The sequence below is a fragment of the Mesoplodon bidens genome, assembly GCF_964165515.1.
Source record: "Mesoplodon bidens genome assembly, chromosome: 1".
Classification (NCBI taxonomy): domain Eukaryota; kingdom Metazoa; phylum Chordata; class Mammalia; order Artiodactyla; family Ziphiidae; genus Mesoplodon; species Mesoplodon bidens.
Window position 1 is genome coordinate 104,932,199 of NC_138176.1, and position 19,189 is coordinate 104,951,387.

General features: G+C 51.1%; 1 protein-coding gene across 6 annotated transcripts in view; it reads right to left on the reverse strand.

The window, feature by feature from the left end:
* The window catches only part of RGS12 (regulator of G protein signaling 12), a gene marked incomplete at its 5' end in the record, with an annotated part of 117,810 nt that overhangs the window by 59,170 nt on the left and 39,451 nt on the right, over positions 1 to 19,189 (reverse strand). For 4 of the 6 annotated variants that reach the window (XM_081237473.1, XM_081237475.1, XM_081237474.1 and 1 more), the window contains one exon: positions 14,194 to 14,310. In XM_081237473.1, coding sequence (XP_081093599.1) covers positions 14,194 to 14,310 — 117 coding nt within the window. Of the gene's footprint in view, positions 1 to 1,466; positions 1,624 to 14,193; positions 14,311 to 19,189 lie in introns of those variants that run through there. The other 2 variants (XM_081237477.1, XM_081237478.1) reach the window with 2 other exon arrangements.

Below are 19,189 nucleotides of genomic sequence, written 5' to 3' on the forward strand. Positions count from 1 at the left end.
TCCTATTGCTTAAAATATGACCTTACCAACCAGATTTTGTTATTTGCTGGGTTGAGCATTTGCAAAATTTCAAAACGAATCCAAATCGTTTATGTAGGCAAGTAAAAGGCAGATTTCTAGTGTTGTTGTTTTTTTCACTCAAAAAACATTTTCTAAAACTTGCTTCTATATACCATGGGAACGAAAATGCAGCCTACATATATGTACAAGTTAGTAACTGGTCAATTGGTGCATATATTGGACACAGTGTATCCAAAGTTTCCTTTTCCACCAGGACATGAAATGGAATGGACAGGAAACGTTAGTACTACTCCTGCAGAGAGGGCCAGAGGCGGGCAGGCAGCAAGCACTCCCGTAAACATCAAAGCCGCCAGCCCACCCCCTCAAGTGAGCTTTATCAGTACAAGGAGTTTTCAAAATACATAGTAAATATTTTTAAAATCCATTAAAATCTGCACTTCCTTCACAGGCATGACTCTTGGCCTGTCCAGCAGACCTACTTCTATTTTCTATTTAAAGGGAACGATGCAGTCATTTTCCTAAACCCAACACCCAAACCAGTCACTTCTGAGTGAGTAGTTCCTCCTGCTGTTCTCTACAGAAGGCTCTAACTGATTTCAGAGAACATTTTAAGACGAAACAACTCTCAGAAAAGAATGCATTTAAACTGGTACCCAGTAACTAGGAACAATCTTTTGTAAATAATTTAAATTTATTTTTGCCTTTACATCAACACAGCACAGCCACGAGAGGAAAGTAAAAATTATTCTTTTTATTTAATCTCAAATCTTTTAAAAAACAGTTTATAGTAAGTTCAACTCTATAAGCTTAGATACTAATCAATCATTCCATACGATTGCCAGTAAGTAGTTCCCCAAGTATGTATATGAAGCAGAACCAGCTCATTACATTTAAAAATGCTAGATATATGCAACCAAATCACTTTGCTGTACACCCGAAACTAACACATCGTAAATCCATTTAAAAAAATAAAACTATACTTCAATTTTAAACAAGAGAAAATGTTAGTTATAAAACAGTAATTTAAAGAGTAAGAAAAATTGTAATACAGGTATCTGGTCGAAACTGAATATCTCAACAAAATTAATTCACTCATCTTCAAAATCTACTAGAATCACTATGGTAAGGACAAGGAAACATGGATGCTCTCTGTAAGCCTGACTTAGAACGCGGGCAGTGTCCCCCGAAAGGTTGGGGGGGACCCAGTGTGACTGACCCCCAGCACAGCCTCGCTCTGGGTGTTGGTCTGTGGTCCCAGAGCCGGGCTTTTACCTCCACGGGACTCACTTCAGGCTCCATGATGTAGACACAAGAAAGACATTTTCAAAGTTTACACTTAAAAGCTACCATTCTCGAAACACGCTGAAAATAAAGCAGTAACCAAGATGCCAAGTTTCCTTAAAACAATTCCGTTTAAGTGACGAGAAACATCTGGAGTAGCTTACCTGCTGACTGTTTAAAACGTGAGTCTCCTTTGGCAACCCTTTTTCCAAATTCATCTTAAGACAGGAGAACTTCTGACCCGCACCAGGCACGCAGCTCTAAAACACACCATGCAGCCCCGCCGCACGCCTGTGCACGTCAGAAAGTTTAAAGACATTTCAGATGAAGTTCCATCCCGCTCCCTCCGTAACCCATGGCAACAGGACACTGCAGGAAGCTGTGGTTTGCCAGGGATTCAGACTATCTCAATTGTCTCGTACAAAGAAAAAAAAAATTCCGTTTACATAAATCATGCTGTGAGATCATTTTAAAAGTATTTCCTCTACCAAATCAGAAGAATAAACCTTCAGCTGATAGGGGTAATTGCTCAGTCAGTACAGCAGCTGCAGAGAATTTGTTTTTTAGCAGCGTGGTGCAGTGCGCCGCCTAATTACAGAGGCTGACGAGTCTATTATGAGCTCCACGTGCACGTGTGTGCAGGGCCAGCCCTGGGAACCTGCCGTGTTCCTAAGACCTGTCTCGGGGCCTCGGCCCCTGCTCCACCATCTGCCGTCTGCCTCCCAACACCTGACACAACCTGAACGCGAGGGGGCCATGCAGGTCCTGGTTTTAAAAGCAAGAAGGAAAGAAAAAGAAAATTGTTTCCAGAACCTAGGTATCACTGCAGAGCTACCTGCTGGCTTTCTGGACATTCGGGATAAACTGCTCTCCCCAAGGTGCTTCCCTGTCAAAACCTCTCCGCAGCAGGTGCCCGGGGTCTCGTCTGAGGGGCTCCAGGAACGGCCCTCGCTCCTGGCGTGTTAGACCGGGAGGACCTCGGCACGCATCCTGTCCAGGGCTGCGAGCACAGTGGTGCCCACGGGCCAGCGGGCGGGGATGATGGCCTGGGGCTGGGGGTCAGGCCGCCAGCCGGAACACGCCGAGCCCACCCTACTCTGTTTCCGTGGGAGAAACTCGCACACGGCCAGCGTGAGTGTCCTGTGCACGGGCAGAACTGTCAGAGATAATGTCCTGTGCACGGGCAGAACTGTCAGAGATAACGAGCGGGCACTGGCTCGCGCTGCCTCAGACAGGCTTTCTCACGCAATAAATGTACGGAGGCAGGAGAGGGGAAGGAGCAGAGGCTGCCACGGTCACCCTCTCCGCCACCACGGGGCACAGGAACAGGCCGATGGGAGGCTGGGGGCTGTGGTGAGCCAGCGAGAGGGATGGGGGAGACCTCGGCGGCTGGCGGACAGGGAGGGAGGGCTGTGTGGAGGGGCAGGGAGGGGACCCGCAGCCCCGCCTCTCCCTCTGTGCAGCCGCCCCCGCCCTGCCCCGCCCCGGGAAGGGGGCTCCGGGACATAAGAAGCCACTCCTTCCAGCTCCCGGGGTCCCCGGTGCCCGCCTGGCCTGGAGGGGCTTCGAACCCTTTCCTTGGCAGGGCCTCATCTCTAAGGAAAGGGGGGGTGCCCTTACAAACGAGGCCCTCTGGGCACACAGACGTCACGGCGGGAGGAGCTGTGAGGTACGCATTGCAGGCCTGCAGGGCTGAGACGCGGGATCAGACACAGCGACATCCTTTCCACTGCCCAGCCTCCCCTTCCAGCACGCACACACGCATACACGCACCCATCCACGTGCACACACGCACACACACCCATCCACGTGCACACCTGCACACACACCCATCCACATGCACATGTGCACACCTGCACACACGCACCATCCACACGCACACGTGCACACAAGCACATGTCCAGAGAAAACCTGCTGGAGGGTTCTGGAAAGATAACCACGGGGTTTTCACAGCGATCAGCTGAGCCCGTGAGTCTGTGACCTGATCACCCTCCTCGCTGATTTCCGAGGGGCCTGTACTAATTCACAAGGTTTTGGAGGAGGTGCTGGCCTCCTAGCCAGAGCGGGGGACAGCAGCATCCTAGCCCCAAAGGCCCACCAGACAGACCCTGGAGATGACCACCAGGGACCAAGAAGGGCAACAGACTGCAGGATAGGCCACGCCCACAGGGAAAGCAAAGAACCTCCTGGGACCTTGGGAAAACCCAGCACCCAGGTGCTGGGCCGCCCATGGTTACCACTTCGGTGTCAAACTTGTCTTTATTTTAATCATTTCAGACAGAAATACATGTGTCCCTGCAGAAGCAGAACAATTTCACTTTGCGTGTTTTATCATGTTCAGCCCAAAAAGGAGCCCAGGACCATCAGGGTCCACGTGCAGCTGTGCCCTCTGGGTTCTTCTGTCCCTTCAGGCTTTCTCTGTCTCCTCCTTTGCTGTCCGTAAGGCAAGGAGAGGAAGGGGTGGGGCGAGAATCTGGCCACAGACTCCCCGGTACTAGATGGTGTCCTGGGCAGCCCAGAGCCCGGCTCACTTCCTGGGGAAAGAGAGGTGCCCGGAGCTCCTGGAACAAGTGACCAGGACATCCTGAGCACCAACCACACCCACCATTGCATCCTCCTTATTCTGGTGGGAGTGTTGACCCGGGGCCAGGGGGTGGCGGCTTCAGACCCAGGGCCACAAAGCCCAGCAGAGCCCCTGACAAACCCAGCAAGTGCTGGTTCGGGCAGGAGAAGAAAAGGCTGGTGGCAGCGGACGGCGTGGAGCTGCCCAGCTCGGCCTTGACAGGACAGCCTCCTCTGTGAGCTGAGGCCAGCCACCCTGTTGGCACCTCCACAAGAGAGCAAACGGCCGGAAAGCAGGGGGGCCTGGGGGGCACCCCGGCCCGGAAGCCCAACGACAGCACCCACGGGCGAGTCCTGCAGCTGGAGGAACCCAGAGGCCTCTATTCCCTGGGGCCGCACCTGCCCAGGGGTCCGTCCTGAGCTAAAAACGGCATGAGAGTGCCTGTGGGGTGCGCGGACCGGGGTCAGGGCAGCTCAGGGAGTATGCTGGGGAGGGGTTCCGGCCAGAAGGGACAGATGAGAGGGAGGGGAGGGCGTCCAGTGGGAACTGGGGACCCTGGCGAGCTGCATCCCAGGGCCGGGGGCTGCAGGTGGGGTCTCAGGGCCAAAGAGCTCCTTCTTCGTTCTGGGTTCCTTGCAGAGTCACCTGTCTCCCCAGGAGCCTCTGACCAGTCACCATCCCCCGCCCCACGCCAGTCCTGGAAAAGGGAGGGTATATTCTCCTTAATACCCTGGACCCACCAGGGCTTCCCGAGGCTTCCGCCTAGCCCTGGGCACAGTTGGGCCTGGAGGGGACAGACACGCACTTTACTCAAGGTTCAAAGTAACCAAGGGAGATGAGCGCAGACAAGCTCAGAGACAGGCTTGCGTCAGCCTGCCTGGCCCCTCGCCCCTTCACGAGGGCAAGGAGGCCGGCGAGGGCCAGACCACCCTCGCTCGGGGATGCCCAGACTTCCCGAGGAAGAGGCTAAGTGGGTAAAGGCACAACCAGAGGAGGGTGCACAGTGACCATGGTGACCGCCGTGGGGAGATGCTCAGGAAACGCGGCCTCACCTGCCCTCCCAGCTCCTCACCCCAGGCCTCCCGTGGCCGCCTCAGGGTCTCGGCTATGACCCTTGTGGGTGGGGACCCTCGAGTCTCCCCACAGTGCTGCCCTCCATCCCTCATCCGAGGTGAGAAGTCTGACCATTCGCCATCTACCTGGCCCCAGCCCCCCACTCCCCAACCCCTCCCCTCACCCGGACCACCACACGGCCCAAAGGGTAATCCTAACTGTCCCCTTTCCCGCCCCAACACCCCTACTGTTTATTCTCAGCTTAGCAGCCAGAGGGACCCTTTCTAAACCCTGAAGCTACTCTGCCCACCTCCTGCCCATCCACAGCACCTGTGCCCCACCTCCCGCCCCTCATGTCCATCCATCCCTGCTGGGAGGCCAGCTACTCCGGGGCAGGGGTTGGTGTCAGTTTTGTCCAGTGCTGTCCACAGAGCCAGAATAACGTCGGCACACAGTAGGCGTTCAAAAAACAGTCACTGAATGAGGAGACACTCAAGGTACTGAGAAAACCTAGTATATGCCCCTGAGTTAATAGGATCTTAAAGAGAATTAAGATAATTTCCTATGTAAATAGTTTAAAGAGTAGACTAGCATGTGAAAAACCAAAATAAGCAAAAACTGGGACTTCACTGGCGGTCCAGTGGTTAAGACTCCGCGCTTCCAAAGCAGGGGGAGCAGGTTCAATCCTTGGTTGGGGAACTAAGATCCCACACGCTGCACAGTGTAGCCAAAAAAAACAAAAACAAAAAACTAAATAAAATTTTTTCAAAAATAAGCAAAAACTTCAAAGTTAAATTCCCCTAGAAATAGCAAAACAGCAAAAGTAAGAAATGGGTAAAAAGAGCTTGTTTTGAAATGTCTGAGTAGATTTCACCCTGGATAATGGGACTTCTGTAAATCGCCCAGAGTGTCCCAGAGGTGAGCCAGAGGTGGGAAGGAGTGAACCAAATCAGACAAGTGGCCACAGCCGGCAACTGGGCTCTCAGTCTCCAGTCTGAGGCCCAGCTCGGGGTCCTGCTGCCTTTGCTGTAGGGGGTCAGTCTCAGGGGCCAGCCCAGCATAGCTCAGGGAGCTGGTGTAAAGCAGCTCACTCGACCTCAGCCTCAGCATCAGAGGGACCAGGCGAAGCCCCCTACCCCCCAAAGCCCCCCTCCCTCCAGAGGAGAGAAGTCTGGACAAGTGGCCAAGGAGGGAACCGCGTGGCCTCAGCGCCCCCTGCTGTCCAGGCCGGGCACTGCCAGTCCTGCCAACAACCCCTGGGCCCGCTCAGGTGAGAGCAACCAGCACAGGCTGCCCTTGATGGAGGGAGCAGCCAGGCGCGGAGAAACTCCTGCCAATGGTCAGCAGTGGCTCAGCCAGCTCCACGCACAACACGGGTCAACAGCCTCCAGTGGGTGATGGGGAGGGGCAGCTCCCGGAAACTGGGCTGGGGCACTGTTCCCTTTTAGGCCTGCACTGCTCAGCTTGGGACCCCTGCACCCGGGCCCCACTTCGAGGCCCTGGGCACCTTGAAGATGTCCCAAAATGCAAGGCCCTCTTTCTGAGACTGTCTCTACACACTGCAGGCAGAGGCGGGCCTGCAGTGCAGACTCCACTCTTCCTGCCCTGCCTCTCGGGTCCCGCGCTCCTTGGTGACCGTCTGCCGTGAGCATGACCCAAACTCACAGAAACCCACCCGATGCTTCCACACCTCCCGTCTCGAGAGCCCTCCAGGGGGGACGCCCCCCACCTCCCCCCACCTGTCACCAGCTCCCCTCCCCTCCCTCCCCCTTCGCCCCCTGCGACGCAGCCCCACCAAGTCACAGGGAAAGCGTAGCCACGTCCCCGCTTCTCTCCATGGTTCTGCACTGGACATGCCACCACGAGCCACGGCCACACAGATGGAACTGTGCAGACGCGTTCTCTGGTGTCCACCTGCTCCCATGACACACCATGCGGCAGCCGCAGGGCGTTCCAGCACGAGCCGGTCACACTGTGGGTGGGAGAGGCGGCCTCGTCTGGGAGCCTCACGACAACGCTGCCTCGAATTGCTGCCTGTCCCGTGGTCCACAGGATGCCATCTCAGACACGAGGGATGCTGAGTCTCAGGACACCTGTGTCTTCAGCGTCCCTAGTGATGGCGAACACTCCCCCGTGCTTGGCAAGAGTCCGGCTGCTTCACGTCTGCACCAACATTCATGCCGTCCGCCAGTCTTTTCCACTCCAGACCTCCTGGGATGTGGACCCCACTGGCTGCAATTTGCCCCCCTGGTGACTAATGTGGTTGGAAGCCTTTCTAAGGCTGCATTTGCCACTGTGGGTCATCTCTCATCAGAGTCCTGTTTGAATCTCTTGCCCGCTTTGCTTTGGTAGGTGTTGTGAGGAGCCTCCGTGGGTCACCACACTCGTGTCCCCCCCATCCTTGCCCTTGAGGGAAGGTGCGCTTGCATGAACATAGGTTCCGAGTATTCGCTGAGTCAGAGTCAGCCTTGGTCTTTATGTTATGGTTAGTGCGTTTTGTGTTCAGCTAAAAAAGTCTTTCCCTCCCCAACACCACGGACATGTGCATCTACTTTATCCCCTACTAACTCGCGTTTTGCCCTTCCCAGGGAGATCTGCGACACAGCTAGATTAACTGCGTTTGCACGGCGTGAGGGAGAATCAGGTTCTCTTTCACTCTCTTTTTCCATGTAGACCCCTACTTACCCCAGCACCACTGAAAAGACCACACTCACCCCTGCTCTGCACACACGGCCTGACGTCCACAGGTGCCGGGTCTGTTTCTTGCTCTCTCCTACTCCACTGTCTGTCTATCCATCTATCTGTGTGCCGCCACTTCCATAGTTTTACGTTTCTCTAACTTTATAATAAGTTTCAGCAGCTCATAGAGGACGTCTTCCTACCTTCTTCTTCAACAATATCTTGGCTACACTTGGCCCTTTGCATTTCCCCAAAATTTTTAGAATCATCTTAAGTTCCACAAAACAGCTGTTGGGATTTTGGTTAAAATTACATTGAATCTACATGTCATTTTCCAACTGTCCACAACTGATTTTTGTATAGTGACCATATATCCAGCAACCTTGCTAAACTTACTCATTAATTTTAAGAATCCATAGATTCTTTTGGATTTTTCCATGTTACGATCACATCATGGGAGAATAATCACACTGTCATTTTCCTCTGCAAGTTTTTTTAACCTCCATTGTTCTACTTTCTTAGTACACTGACTAGGACTTGCAGTAAACATTTAAGTGGAAATGGTAACAGCAGACATCTTTCCTCGCTCGATCTCAGAGGGAAAGCTTAAGTCTGACACATGCTATAGGATTTTTTATATCCTTATCAGGTTAAGGACGTTCCCCTTAATCCCTATTTTGTTAAGGTTTTTTTTTAACCATGAACAGATATTGAATTTTACCAAATGCCTTTCCTGCTTCTGTTAAGATGATATATGATTTTTCTACTTTGTTAATGTGGTAAATTACACTGACTGATTTTCAAATGTTAAAAAAAACCACTGTCCTTGGAACAAACATGAACAGCTGGATCCAGGAGACATGATATAGTTTAGGACCTTCCACCTCTCTCACCAGTGAGCTGCCCCATAACCCTCCTTTCCTCTAAGGTGTCTCTCAGGTTTTGGTGCCAAGGTTTTGGAGGCCTCATAAAATGAGTTAGGAAGTAATGCCTCTTTACTGATTGTTTTGATAGTTTTTCTGTTTCATTAATTTCTGCTTTGACCTTCATCACTGTCCAGCTTTGACCTTCATCACTGTCAGCTTCTTCCTTTGCGTCTGTTTTACAGCTCTTTTTCTAACCTCTTGAGGTGACTTCCTACTTTCCTTCATGTCTAACATTCACTCATAAAGCTACAAATATTCCTCTAAGCTCAGTTTTAGCTACATCCCACAGGCTTAGATGTATTTTCTTTATCATTCAGAATATATTCTAATTTCCACAGTGATTCTTCTTTGAACTCTAGATCACTCAGCCTCTCACTCTGGACGTGAGTGCGGTATCTCCTCTTTGCCACTGGTTTCTGCTACACCTGCCTGTGGCCAAGGACAGACTCTGGATGAAGAGACGTCCATACCTGTTGAGACTTGCTTTATGGCCCAGCACATGGTCAGCTTTCCTACATGTTCCACGGGGAGGAAAGGATGAATTTACTGGGTGCCGCACACATGAGTCCAGCAGGTCAAGCTGGTCAGATCCTTTATCTCTTACTGAACTTTTCCTGCTCAGTCTGCCAGTTACTGAGCAAGGAGTTAAAAAATCTCCTACTGTGAGTACGGATTAGTCCAGTTCTGTTCCTACTTCTGTCAGTTTTTGCTGTGGACGTGTTGAGACTGTGTAACTGAATGCAGACAAAAGTTATAACTGCAGCTCCCTGCTGCCTCACTATGACGGAGGCTCCCTGTCTATCTGTGGGGCGCTCTGCCTGGGAGACCACTTTGAGATCAGTGCGGCCCTGCTACCAGCCTTCTGATTAGTACTGCACAGTGTCTCCTCTTCCGTTCTTCCATTCAAGTTTGATGTGTCCTTAGCAAACAGCATAGCCAGACTTTTAATGCTGCCCTGACAGTCTCTCCTTTCTAACTGGGATATTTGACCCCTTTACCGTTATTGTAACTACCAGCACAGTTGGACTGAACCCCCTCACGGAGGCTGCCTACTTGTCCTTCCTGCTCTTCACCCTTTGTCTCTTCTTTCCTCCTGTCTCACCTTCTTTCAAATTCAGTATTTTTTATTATTCCATTTTTTTCCTTCCATTAATTTAAAATTTACTTATTATTTTATTGTCTTAAGTTACCCTGGAGATTACAACATGCATCCTTACCTTATAAAAATCAAATTTTAATCACACCTTTATCCTCTTCCTAGCGGAGATGAGCACCCAGAAACACCTGACCTCCATTCCCCTCTGCCAGTGCTCATCCTGCTGTGCTGTAATTTAATTCCATGTACTTTCAAACCAAACAAAACACAATTCTTCTTGTTTTACACAGTCACCACTCATTTGGATTGATTGATACATTCACCATTTTATCGCCCCATTCTGTGCGGTCCTTCCTGGGTCCTCCTCCTCGCCCAGCGTTTAGAGGGCCCTCCGTCTGAGTCTGCTCCAGGAGGCCCAAACTAAGACACAGTGTCCCAAGGGCCCAGGAAATGGATTCGGAACTGGCCTCATGCAGAAGAGCCGGGCTGGTGGCAGCCGCATGCAGAGGCCCCGGCAGGGACAATTAAAGGCAAGATGTGAAAGCTGGTGCCTCTGGGGAGGGGGCCAAACAAAGGTGTGAGGCCCAGGAACGGGGATGGCCCAGAGGCTGCCTAGCACACCTGCCGAAGAGTGTGGGACAGAGGGAAGAACAGACAGACAGGGCGTTCAACAGGCTTCCCAAAGGTGAGTGTTAAAGTTATTTGTGCTTCTACATTTTGAAATCTTCAGGCAAAAAGGTAGCAAAGATTGAATCCCATGTCTCTAACATACTATTTTGACAAAAGAGGTTCACAGGTGATAGAAAGATCGTGTGCTCTGCAGTCCGTGATCTAAAGGACACTGTGCCTGCACGCAGCTTCTCATCTGTGAAATGGGGACACTCAGAGGGAAAGGGTAGGGGAGGTCCAGCCTGCTCTCAATCAGCCACGCAGATAACAGCAGACCCCTGGGTGTCTGTCGTGATGAGAAGTAAGCGGTGACTGCAGGGCCTGGAGCACTTGTCTGGAAGCAGACCTCGAGCCACCACCAAGCCACATGCGCTGGCTCCTGGTCCCCTGGGGCTCAGGCCCCTGCAGAGACCCTTCTCCCAGGACGATGCAGAGATGACACCTGGCCAAACTCCCAGAGGGAGAATGCAGGTTTGGCGGGGACCCCTCTTCTTGGGACCCCGGAGCCCCGAGGCCCTGAGCAGGGGCCTGTTCCAGCCTCAGGGCCCCCCGGGGCTGCCCCATGGCCTCTCCTGCTCCCACCTCCCAGAACCATGCGCCCCGCCGCCCCAAAACCCACCCGGGGGCTTCCCTGGTGGCGCAGTGGTTGGGAGTCCGCCTGCCAATGCAGGGGACACGGATTCGTGCCCCGGTCCGGGAAGATCCCACATGCCGTGGAGTGGCTAGGCCCGTGAGCCATGGCCGCTGAGCCTGTGCGTCCGGAGCCTGTGCTCCGCAACAGGAGAGGCCACAACAGTGAGAGGCCCGCGTACCGCAAAAAAAAAACAACAAGCAAACAAACAAAAAAAACCCACCCAGGACTCTCTGAAAACCCTCTGGCATCAGTCCCCCTTCTCATCTGGATAATGAGGTGATTTCAAGGCCCTTTCTAGCTCTAACAGCCAAGGATTCCAGCTTAGCATCAGAACACAAATTAACTTACTGTTTTAAGCAAAAAAAAAAAAAAACCCAAAGTCAAGTTATTCCAGATAATTGTTATTGAGTTTGTAAGAAATTATGGTTAATTTTTAAAACATTACTGAACTCGAACAGATATTTGCATACTCATACTCACAGCAGCATTAGCCACATTAGCCAAGAGATGGGAGCTACCCATGTGTCCATCACCAGACAGACGGATAAACACAATGTGTGGTCCATCCATACAGTGGAATATTATTCAGCCTTAAAAAGGAAAAAATTCTGACACCTGCTACAACATGGGTGAACCACAAAGATACTCTACTAAGTGAAAAAAGCCAGACACAAAAGTCAAATTCCTGAAGGCAGAAAGTAGGACAGTGGGTGCCAAGGGCTGAGGGAGGGGAGGGGGAGTGAGTGAGTGAGTGATGGGCACCGAGTTTCAGCTGTAGGAGGTAGGAGCCTTCCGGAGTTGATGGGTGATTTTTGCAAAATGATGTGAACGTACTTATTGCCCCAAACTGGACACTTAAAAATGGTAAATTTTATGCTCTATTTTACTACAATTAAAATATATATCTATTGACACCCTAGACAAAGGCAGAAAAAAGCCAAAAAGAAGATATTTTCAAAACCTTTATCTGACAAAGGATTTGTATCCCCAAAATGTAAAGAACTACTACAAAATCTATTTTAAAAATAATAAATAAAATAAAAATTTTAAAACTACAAGAAGGACATGAATAGGCTACTAATTCAAAAAAGAGAAAACCTGATCAGCCAAAGAGCCCGTGATGGAATGCTCAGTCTCACTCACAATCAGTGAAATGCAAATTAAAATGAGTTGGCATTTTATTGAAACAGGGAAAATTTCAGTTTGACAGCACCAAGTGTCGGTGAGCTGGGTAGCAAGGCCCCTGGTCCTGCTGGCGGCCAGAGCCTGGGTGAGGATCGGCCGAGACTCTCACAGCAACTGACTCCCCAGAACACGCTCTCACAGCCCCGGCTGTGCACACGGGCACCTGCATGACACTGTCCGCTGCAGCTCCTCTCAGAGAGGTCTGTTCCCAACCTTCTATCATGTGGCCGGCAATAGCAGAATGGATAAAAATTTGTGACATATTCATAATGGAATGCTACATAACAAGTAAAATAAACTAAAACTACAAGGTAAAGCTTGAAAGCATAATACAATGTTATAAAAGTGGCAGGATAAGACATGCAGTATGATTACAACTGTGTAAAATTTTAAAACACACAAAATGAACCAGTGAAAGGACCACAGCTGCAAGGTCCAGGGTGAGCAGGGAGGGACGACCAGGCGGGGCACCTAGGATTTTAGGGCAGTGAGACTGCTCTGTGTGACACTATGATGGTGGCTGTGTGACCTCAATCCATCTGTCCAAACCTTTAGAATGTACAGCACAAGGAGTGGCTTCCATGCACGCTATGCAACCTAAACTAATAATCCTGTACCCAGCACAGCGGCACATGGGAACTCCCTGTACTTCCTGCTTAACTTTTCAGTAAACCCCAAACTGCTCTGAGAGTAAAGTCTATTAATTTTTTAAGGATTACATATCAAAGAAGAGAACCACACAAGAGGATACTCTCAATACGTGTGGATCAATATCATATCTTTAAAGGGGGTATGGGGCTTCCCTGGTGGCGCAGTGGTTAAGAATCCACCTGCCAATGCAGGGGACACAGGTCTGAGCCCTGGTCCGGGAAGATCCCACATGCTGTGGAGCAACTAAGCCCGTGCGCCGCAACTACTGAGCCTGTGCTCTAGAGCTCATAAGCCACAGCTACTGAGCCCACACGCCACAACTACTGAAGCCCATGCACCTAGAGCCCATGCTCCACAAGAAGAGAAGCCGCTGCAAGGAGAAGCCCGTGCACCATAACGAAGAGCAGCCCCCCGCTCGCCGCAACTAGAGAAAGCCCACGTGCAGCAACAAAGCCCCAATGCAGCCCAAAATAAATAAATAAATAAATAAATTTAAAAAAATAAATAAATAAAGTGGGTATGAAACAGAGCAGGACCCTGGGGGGGGCCTCCTGGGGACGCATCCCCAGTGCCTCCCCCCACCTCTTGTCTGTAGAAAAGCTTTAGCCTCCTAGGCCCTCCCCAAATTCCAAACAGCAAATTTAACCAGAGAAGTGAGAAAATTCAGAATCAAAAGAAAACAGTCAAGCAAGACAAAACAACAATAGTTTAGCCACTGAACAGTGTCAAGGACCTCTAGTTCCTCCTCAAGGGCTCCAGATAACATCCTGAGCTGTGTCCTTGAGCTGTTTTGCAGATACTAAAACCCCCACCAGGTGGAAGAAGTTATGCAGGCTGCCCACCAGCACGGAGACCCCCAACCGGCTGGAAGGTTGAGGGTTGAGATTCCTGAAACATCACCCAGTTACCTCACCACCAACCAATCAGAGAATTGTGCACAAGCTGATCACATACCCCATGACCCCCTACCTCACACTGTCTTTAAAAGCCCTTCCCTGAAATCCATTGGGTAGTTTGGGTCTTTTGAGCATGAGCTACCCATTCTCCTTGTCTGGTGCCTGTACTTTCCTTCCCCACAACCTAGTGTCAGTAGATTAGCTTTTCTGTGTATTGGGCAAACGGACCCAAGTTTGATTTGGTAACGGGCAATGATAGGCCCCCAGAGGGTTCTTGTGTCTATTACGGCATCTGGCACGTAAGAGAGGACGGGACACACCCTGATGCTTTGTAGACCAAGGAGCAAAGGAAGAGGGTCCAGACAGGGCAGGAGCGGGTGGGGCAGGGGAGGGGCTGGGTGTGCATAGAAGCCCCACTTGAAGATTGAGTTTACAGGAGAGGGAGAGGTGGTAGAAAATGGGTGGTATTCAAAGGAGATTCAGATGTATCAGTTTTTAAAACCTGGAGAATGAAAGAAGAAACCCTAAAATGAAGTTACCTCAAGATCATCGAGGGAGCGGGTGATGCTCAGCCTCCTGGACCTCCCGAAAGATCTCCGGGCAGAGGTACGCTGAGCCGGTGGCAGGAGTCCAATGCCCCGCCCAAACTTTGAGCCCTAAAACAAGAAAAAGATGTCGTTACCCTCTTGGGAGGAGACACTAGTTCTGCCTGACACACCGCCTGGAGAGACCGGAGGAGAGGAGGCCTCAAGGTCGTCCAGGTCAACCTCACATTACGAACGAGTCACCACAACCCAAAACGCAAAGTTGAAAAAAAGAGTCATCCCAGGGCCCCCGAGCGTTTGCTGTGCCACTTCCAACTATGTGTCCAGAGGACAACCCCAGCCTCAAACTCCTCGTCCAAGGGCAACGGAAAAACATGTGCGCATGTCTAGGAAAGCACAGTGGGCGGAGGAAATCATTAGTAGTATAAAGGCTGGTTTTCAACAAGCTCGTGCTTTCACATAATTTTAGAAGCATTTTAGGAAATTAAAGAATCTCTAGACATTCAGCTGGTGTCTGAAGACCAAACCAACCCAAATGCATGAAATAACCAGCCATTAAAACATCTTATTCTTTCTCTGGGAAACGACCAGAATTAATTCACTGTCATTATGCCAGACATCTCCCCAAATGTGGTTCCAGCAAATGTCATCACATTTTAAAAATAAAAAGCATCACAGCTGAAAATCTCTGACTTCCTGGGTACTCAAAAGCCTAAGTGACCGGCTTCAGGCATAAAGGAAGCTATGGGTTTCTAAAGATTGCGAGGCCTCAGGCTCTCCCTGCTCCCCACCTGCGTAGGGACGCCGGCATCTTGCAGAAAGACAAAACCTTGCAGCACTCCCTTATAAAGCTCTCTGGGCTAAGTTTCTGCACAGCCAACCTCGCAGACACCACCCCCTGCAGAGCAAGCGGAGGGAGAGAAAGATCCAGAACGAACTAACAGGGAAAGAGAGGGAGGGAGGGAGACACAGAGACAGAGAGCGGCGGAGACAGAGGGAGAAAGGAGCTGACTCAGGGAGAGAAGACGCAGAGACAAGCCAAGGCTCCATCTCAGATGCGTCGTCACCACCAGCAAAGGGCTCCCAGGGCGTAGTATCGCGTCACCACATGTGTTCAGCAAACCCTAGCATCGCAGCAAGAGCCCAAGAGAGAAGCCGTGTGCACATTGTCCCAGCAAACGCATCCTCCGTCTCCGTATGTCCACACCAGGCGGTGATGTGCCGCCAGCCTGCCCACCCGCAGTCCCCAGGCCAGTGGCGGAAAACAAGGGTGACACAGAGGGTGCTGGGAGCACAGAGGGCAACACAGACGCCCCACGGGGCTGCCGTGGAGCTGGGGCTAAGGGCAGGCGGGGGCCACTGGAGGGAAGAAGGCAGTGAGGGTGCCCGGCCACAGCCAGACCCCCATGGGCTCGAGAGCGTCACTCTGAAAGGGACAATGGCCATGGAGTCATGCAGAGGTGAAGCTGCATCTGGGCTGGGGCTTGGCCAGGATGCCTCTAAAGAAATCAAGTTGCACAGAAGTCCTGCCTGTCCCCAAATGGGCCCGGGAGACTGGTCACACTGGCTCTCAAAAGCTGAGGAAAAGCCTGTTTACAGGAGCCTGGCCTCCAAGAACCCCACCCCTGCCCTGAGCTGGGTGAGCCTGTGGTTCCAGTTGTGCTTCGCTCCCGGAAAAAGGGACAGGCGCCCAGGCCCCGCCCCACAGGGCTGCGCTGTGACCACTGATAAGCCCACTCAGGCCTTGTCAAGACCCACACCCCTCCCCGCATCTGTGTCCAGGTCCCCCCTTCTCCGCCCCCACCCCACCCCCAGGAGCAGCATCCTCTGCTCACTGTGGGGCCTTGTTAGCAACTTACTAAATTTGACATATTTTCGAGAAAGATTTGTCTAAGAAGTGCCTTTTTCAAAAAATATGCCCAAAGCTGTCCATGTGTAAAATGTACCTGGAGCCCAGCGATCTCTCTAGAGACCCTCACCCCTGCCCCAGGGACCCTCCTCGCCGCACGGTGTGCCCCTTCAAGAGCCCCCTTCAGCCCCTTGCTGGGGGGCGGGGTGTCCCAAGGCTTCCACTCTCAGCAGGAACTGGAACCACAGGTCCCCAGCACCACCCCCCTGCACCATCTCCCCAGCTGCCTGGAGGCCGCGGGCAGCAGGGGCCTTTGCTCTGTGTGTGCTCCCTTCTGGGACTACCTGCCTGGCCGGGTGGCACTTGCTCAGAGAACGCACAAGAGCAAAACTGCGTGAGGACCCGGGTGCCCAGTAACAGGGAGCCCATCACTGGGGACAGGGGGTCCACGCGGCCGGAAGGAAAGCAGCCGTCTACACGTGGCCGTGCACGGGCGCATTGCGGGACTGGGGCCTCAGAGAAGGAATAACGCCTACAGAGGTGTGAATCGACCCCGTGGTGACATTTCACCAACAGGGAGAATTTTCAGCTCTTATCGGCTGCTCCTCAGCGAGAGTCCCTGGCCCCCACCCCAGTGTATGAAGACGGCTGTGCATCAATAAACTGCTGGAAAATCCCCGCTGATCTGGCGCCCCCTGCTGGCACTACATCACTCACTCTCCCCAGACAGAACTAAACAGTAGCGATTAGGCAAAAATGGCTACAAATCCGCTTTCTTCAAAGTCAACTCCACTTCTTAAATCGCAAACTCATCTCAACTGCTTGCGAAGGTGAGGGGCTGAGGGCTGTCCCAGCTCCACCCCTCTGCCCGCAAGCGCCCCGTACGAGGGCCAGCCGCCGGCATGGACCTCAGCGTGAGCCCTTCGTGCTCCTGGACCCTGCTCTGGATGGTCAACTCAGAACAGGAGGGCAGAGGGCCCCTGAGGGAAGCCTTCGAGAGGAGAAACAGCCAGCAGATGGAGTGAGGGCAGAACCGGGCCGCTGACGCCTGCCCACCTGCCCACTGCCCAAGGAGAGGTCTCATTTTAGCACAAGCAGTGACCTGGACCAGCCAGCCAGTCCAGCCTCCTCAACCTACAGATGAGAACCCGGCAGCCTGTGAAGGGCCTGCTCGGGCCCACACAGCCAGCAGGGCCCAGACCCAGATCTCGTTGCACCACAGTCAGAACCAGAAACTCCTAACTTAAGGGTATAAACACTAGACCAGAAGCCCCAGTGGGGCAAGGGCTGTGTCCCCCCTCAACAGTGCGGGGCACACAGCAGGTGCTCAGTAAGCACTTACTGAACAAATTAACCAAGGATGCCATTTAGCTTAAAACAGAGACCAGATCATCTGAAGACCTGCCCAAGAGAAGCCAAGGAGTAGGATTTCCAGCTGACATACTTACTTCTCCCGTCATATCAGTCAGAAAGCAAAACCATAGCAACTGCTCAACAGAGAATTTCCCACAAAGAACTGCTAACCAGGAATCAGAGAACTGAAAGAGCAGAAAGAGACTCCAAGATGCCAGGACGGGAAGCGGCTGCACCCCCGGGGCTGGGACAGTATGCGACGAGGAGGACTTATTTAAACTCTGCAGCCAGATGAGGGGCAGGTGGGACCCGGACCTCGGACCTCAGAGGGGGCACAAGCAATGGCTGGTGTCTGGGGGATGACAAGACCCCGGACAAGGCGGGGAAACCGCAAACTGGACTCAGTGGCAGCGGCAGGAGGACCCTCCTCCTCTCGCCTGGCCGCTGGGAGCAGAGCCAGGTGGGGACCCGGCTGGCAAGGGGAAGAGGGCACAGACCCCCGTCCTAGAGCCCATCACAAAAGGCAGGCTTGGGGCTGAGGGACAACAGCTGAGTAACAAGCACAACTTGTGAGATCTGGTTCCTACAAAACTCTCCATATCAGTAAGAATTCTAAGCCCAAAATCAAATCAATTTTAAAATCAACAAAATTCCATTTCCAACACAACACTGGACAAACACAGAGCGGTGACTCTGGAATAACATGTGGGAGCTGAAGAGGGCTCCTGGTCACAGTGAATCACCTTCTCGAGAAAGAAGCCAAGACTAGGTGTCCTGCTCAAGGAAGAAAAGGGTGAATAAGTAGGAAAGGACATCCAACTCAAGAAAGAAAATTAAGGAATATGTTTGTTTATTCAATAAATATCTAAGAGCCAGGCAGTCATCAAGAGTGAAAACCTTAAAAAGACAGAAACAAGGTATGTGGCAAAACTTCCAAGCCAATAAAGGAGGTGATGAAGAAAGCAGGAAAACCAACAACAGCCTTGAAAACAAAACACACAAACAAAGGCAGGAAAGGAGGAGAGAGCCTAGGAAAAAACAGACTTACAGAAAGTATACAGTAATATCATGGAACCAAAACTACACATACCAGTAATCCCAATAAATATAAATGGACTAAATTTGCCAATTTATTACAGTCTTACTCTTGAATCTCAGAATGTCAAAATGGATCAGGAAAAACATCCAACTACCTGCCACTCATAGTAACAATCCTAGAACATAGAGAAATGGAAAAGTTTAAATAAAAGGACAGAAAATGCTGACTCAGAGAAAGCTTGTGTAGCTATGTTAATAACAGACAAAACAGATTTCATCTCTAATAGGGTTTTTAAATAAGAGATTCTATACACCAAAAAGGAAGAAAGTGAGGAAGAGAGGAGGAAAAGGGGGAGGAAAATGCCACCATTGTTTTTATAACTTTATGAGGTTAGAATAAACTTGATACCAAAACCAGACAAAAACAATGAGAAAAGGGAACACTACAAGATAGTCTTACTCATAAACACAGATTCAAAAATTCTACAAAAATACTAGCAAACCAAACCCATTAGTGTATAAAAAGATAAGCACAAGTTAGGCTTATTTCAGGAATGCAAGCATGGTTCAATATTCAAAACTCTATCAGTGTAATATACCATGTTAGCATTTTAAAGGACGAAGCCCATTTGATTGTCTCAATGAACACAAAAAGAACCAAAAAAGAAAGGCCAAAATTCAACACCCATTCATGATGACAAGTATTAACAAATACGAACAGAAGTAATCCTGGCAAGGTAGCTGCACAAA